Here is a 4074-nt window from a genome sequence, read left to right on the forward strand (position 1 = left end):
GGGCGGGTGAGGGTTGTGTATCGTTTTCACTCAGCACTGCGTGCGACTGCGGCTGTGTCTGTGTATCCATCTATCTCCCTCGTCCCACAGCGCCGCGCAGTGCCGCACAGCGCTGCCCCGCCGCCATGCCGCCGGGAGTTGTGGGCGTACGGACGGGGCGTACACCGGCGAGCACAACCAGCACACGCCAAAATCTTTTCACCCAGGTTATGGCCACATAACCAGAAGCAAGTTGGTTAAAAAGTTCCCTCACGGGAAATAACAAAATCGTTAGAAAGAGATAAGAAGAGGGACGGAAGGAGAGAGAGGGAGGGAGGGAGGTGTTGGCCTCGGGGCTGGAAAACACACCGCTGTGCCCTCTCGCTGTGTTCCGGCCGGAGCCATCTATTAGGGAATGACTGGGACGCGGGACGCGCTGCGACCCGTTCCGTTCGGCAGCCGTTGGACTGTGAAGGGGTGGGGCGGGGTCGACTTGTCTGTCTGTCACCGAGGCCGAGGGATTCGGTTAGGCCCTTGACGCGCGCCGATAAATTATCTCGCAGAAAGCAGCAGTTGATTCCGAGTGTTTCTATCTTTTATTTGCGTCACGTACCGTGGGAAAATCGCTCGCCCGAGGGGAGGCGTCGAGTAGAAGGGCGAACGGGCAAGGCTTGGGCGGACGGCAAAAAAAATGGAGGCTGTGCGCCGGAATCTGAAACGTGGGTGGATTTCTTTGCCCCCCCCTTTTTTTCCGTCGGCCTTATACTTTTCTGCTGCTTTTGATAAATACGAGCCTTTTACCGCAAACGAATCTTGATCCGACCATAATACAACACGGCCAGAAAGACATTGCAAGGAAGCGGGAGTGGAAAGGCGGCGCGGCTGGTGGTGGGGGATCCGACGCCCCCTCCCGTCGCTCCGGTTGGAGCCTCATAAAGCAGCTGCTCTTTGAAAGTCTCTCGCGCTTCGGGAATCTCTCTCGTCTCGGCAGCGCGAGGCGAGGCCGGCCGAGTGCAAGGTGATTACCTAGCGCAGCGCAGCACAGGTAGCCGCCGGGCCGGCGCTGGGGCGGCTGGCCGGTGGGGCGTTATTAAAGAAAGCGAGTCGATCGGACTGGGCGGCGCGCACAGCAAACTCTGAATAAGGAAAGCCCCCCGCCGCCAGCCGGCCGGGACGCCCGGCCCGCCTCGCCGCATCGCGAATGGAAATTAGAAGATAAACAATGATCAATTCGTGGGCAGGCTTAGTCGATGAGAGCAGCTCACGGTTTCAGTGTATACACCGCTCGAAGAGAAGGAGGTAAAAAGTGCAAAGTTTTACCGGGGAGTCTTTCCTTTCTTTTCTTTTCGTGTGGCAGCTTTGGTCCACTCGCTCAAAGCCAATGTGTCTCTTCTGCCCTGCAGGTGCGGCGGCAGCGGTGGTCGCCTCCGACCCGGCGCAGGTCCTCACCGCCGCCACCGCCACGCCCGCGCCGGCCGCCCTGGACGAGCCCGGCACCACGGCGCCGCCGCCCGACTTCATGCAGCCCATCGAGAACGTGACGGTGGCCGTGGGCAGGGAGGCCATCCTGTCGTGCTCCGTCACCGAGCTGGGCTCCTTCACGGTAAGACGATGACAAAATGGCCTATGTAAAATTAAAGAAAAATTCCCGATCGTAAAGTTTCTAGTTAAAGAGGGTTTTCAGTTAGGCCGAGGGAATAACGTGAGGCAAAATGCTTTGTTGTCGATCCATTCATTTCAAGTCATTTTTGGGCAGTTTCTTTTGAAAAGGTCTGTAGAAAAGAAGTGAACAAGAGGAAACACCCTATAGTATCCGAAGGCCCAAATGAAGGGAAAGGGGTCGCGTTACCCACCCTCGCCGCTGCGCTGTGTGGAACTTTAATGCCCCGTCCCCCGTCCCTCCGCTCCCCCCCTCAATGCCCCCACCATGGCCACTTGTTTATAATTATGCCCGTTGCACGTCTCAAAAATATTGGCCGTAAAGAGGCGCGCGTGCGGCTGAGCGATGGGACGGCCTCCTCACCGCCGGGACGGTTTTATTTAAAAAGTAACCCCCACCGCCCCGCCCCCTCGCCCTCTTCTCTCTCTCTCTCTCTCTGCCTGTCTCTCTCTCTGTCTCTCTCGGACTGTCACGTCGCCAGCGCTGCGTAGCGCCGCGCCGCGCCGCGCCACCGTTCACAAACGGCCCAGCATGAGGGATGATTAAAAAAAATTATGACGTGATTTTAAGGCTTAATATCCCAGTATGAAGCCTCTCCGGGGGTAAATGATTGTGCCATTAATGGTGATGATTAGAAGTCGACCTCGTTACTCGGCTTCCGCGGCCCCAAAGCCCATCCCGCTCTTCCCCGCGGTTCTGGGAAATAATTGAGACGCGGTTTATATGCGGTCAATCGGTGGGCGCGATGGTCCATTACGACCCATGACAGGGTGTGATTTGGCTCAGCTAGTGCGTGTGTGAGGAGGGGGAAGTGTTTGGTGTTTGCGTGCCTGTGTGTGTGAATGTGCTTGTTGGTGTGTGGAGGTCAACACCAAGTTATAATGCGCCCGTGTTGGCGTGTGTGCGTGTATTTATGTGTGTCAGTGTGAGAGAAAGGGCGAGCGGGTGTACGGACACGCCTGCTGTCCGTCTCTCGCGAATTGCTCTTGTTGTGTTTGTCACACACATTCGCTGCTTTTGTGTGTGTATGTGTGAGGGGGGTGGCGTTCGATTTATTTACACATACAGCTCTTTATCGCGATGGCCCCGGGGCTGGCCGGCGGCGGCCTCGAGGTCCGGCAGCCCATCACCTCACGGCGCGGACCGGCTGCTTCATCCGGAAGGTGGAAAAGTGAGTTTGCGTGGATTTTGGTGCTCGCTGGCGGGTGGGCGAGGATGTGCGGGGGAGCTTGGCAAGCAGCTCCGGGCTAGGTGGGAAATATGCACGGATTGGAAATATATTTATATCTATTTTTATAGGGTTACGGGGAAAGGGGACTGGAGAGCGCGTATATCACGCCGTTGCTCACACTCCCCCTTTTTCTCCCGTGCTTGTGACAGTTTTTCTGCACGGTTAACTCGCGCTTACGAAAACTGGTTGAAAAAGGTTTCAAACTTTAATGTTGCCGACGCTTTTAATTGAGAAGGCAGTATTACCTGATTTGGCACAGACTAATGTCTGAAGTGTGCTACTGGCAAGGGATCATCCGGAAAATACGTATGTCCTTCCTGTGAAAATTGTCAAAGTACTCACACAACCGATTGAGAGGAAAAAATTGTCGGCGAAATGGGACCCGGTGATCTAAGTAGAGCTCGACGAGTAGAACAACATACCCAAAGATGAAAAACATCTATCGAGCCGTTTTAAAACAAATCGTTTAAAGCCAATCCAACTCAAGCTCTTATGGCGCCTGTTAGGTAGGCAACACCTTGCCTGCAGTGTATGTGTGTAGTGCGGGTTGGCCTACCCCGAGTCTCGCAGGCGCCGAGCTTCGTTCATTTGCCAATTGATTCTGTGGAAAACGGACGTACTTTCTAGACAATCCTCATGCACACGCAAGTGTCAAACACCGTACCGCGCCGGCTAGTTTAAGCGCCCAAGAATCGCGTCGAACAGTTGCGAATAGCAACGTCGTGTCGAATAGCTGCAATCAGTTCAACGGTTAGGAAATCTTTAGACGTTTGCGGCATCGTCAGCGATCAGTCTTCTCATGAGATGTCTCAACGTCTCATGGTCTTCCGAATGAGAACTCTACACCGGAACGCCCCAAGCCACTTTTTGCTGTCTCAATTAGTGCCCAAGGGGCTGCTCGGGTCAGGATTGGCAGTGGGGAGGGACTGGGGTCCCCAGGCCCGCGGGCCCGCTCGGACCGCACCCCGGGGCGGGGGGGCTCCGTGACACAGTTAGAGCTGCGCAGCCCGCTGCCCCAGGTACCCGGCGGCCGGAGGACCCCGTCATTAAGGCCCCCGGAAGGCGCCCTCGCCCCGGGCAAACAGAAGCAATCGAATTCACCCCTAAGGAGCTCGCTCCCTCTGGGCCAATGGAGACGGCCTACCTTGTGGTCGAGGGGGCAAGGGGTGAAAGGAGGAAGGGTCGGGGGGACGCCGGGCGGGCG

General features: G+C 56.3%; 1 protein-coding gene across 1 annotated transcript in view; it reads left to right on the forward strand.

The window, feature by feature from the left end:
• Positions 1-4074, forward strand: part of LOC113214528 (lachesin-like) — a 173165-nt gene that overhangs the window by 52461 nt on the left and 116630 nt on the right. Inside the window, exon 2 of the mRNA XM_052268880.1 lies at positions 1383-1582. Within this exon, the coding sequence (XP_052124840.1) occupies positions 1383-1582 (200 nt within the window). The remainder of the gene's footprint in view (positions 1-1382; positions 1583-4074) is intronic.

The sequence above is a fragment of the Frankliniella occidentalis genome, unplaced genomic scaffold (genome assembly GCF_000697945.3).
Source record: "Frankliniella occidentalis isolate FOCC.00 unplaced genomic scaffold, Focc_3.1 Scaffold78, whole genome shotgun sequence".
Taxonomy (NCBI): Eukaryota; Metazoa; Arthropoda; class Insecta; order Thysanoptera; family Thripidae; genus Frankliniella; species Frankliniella occidentalis.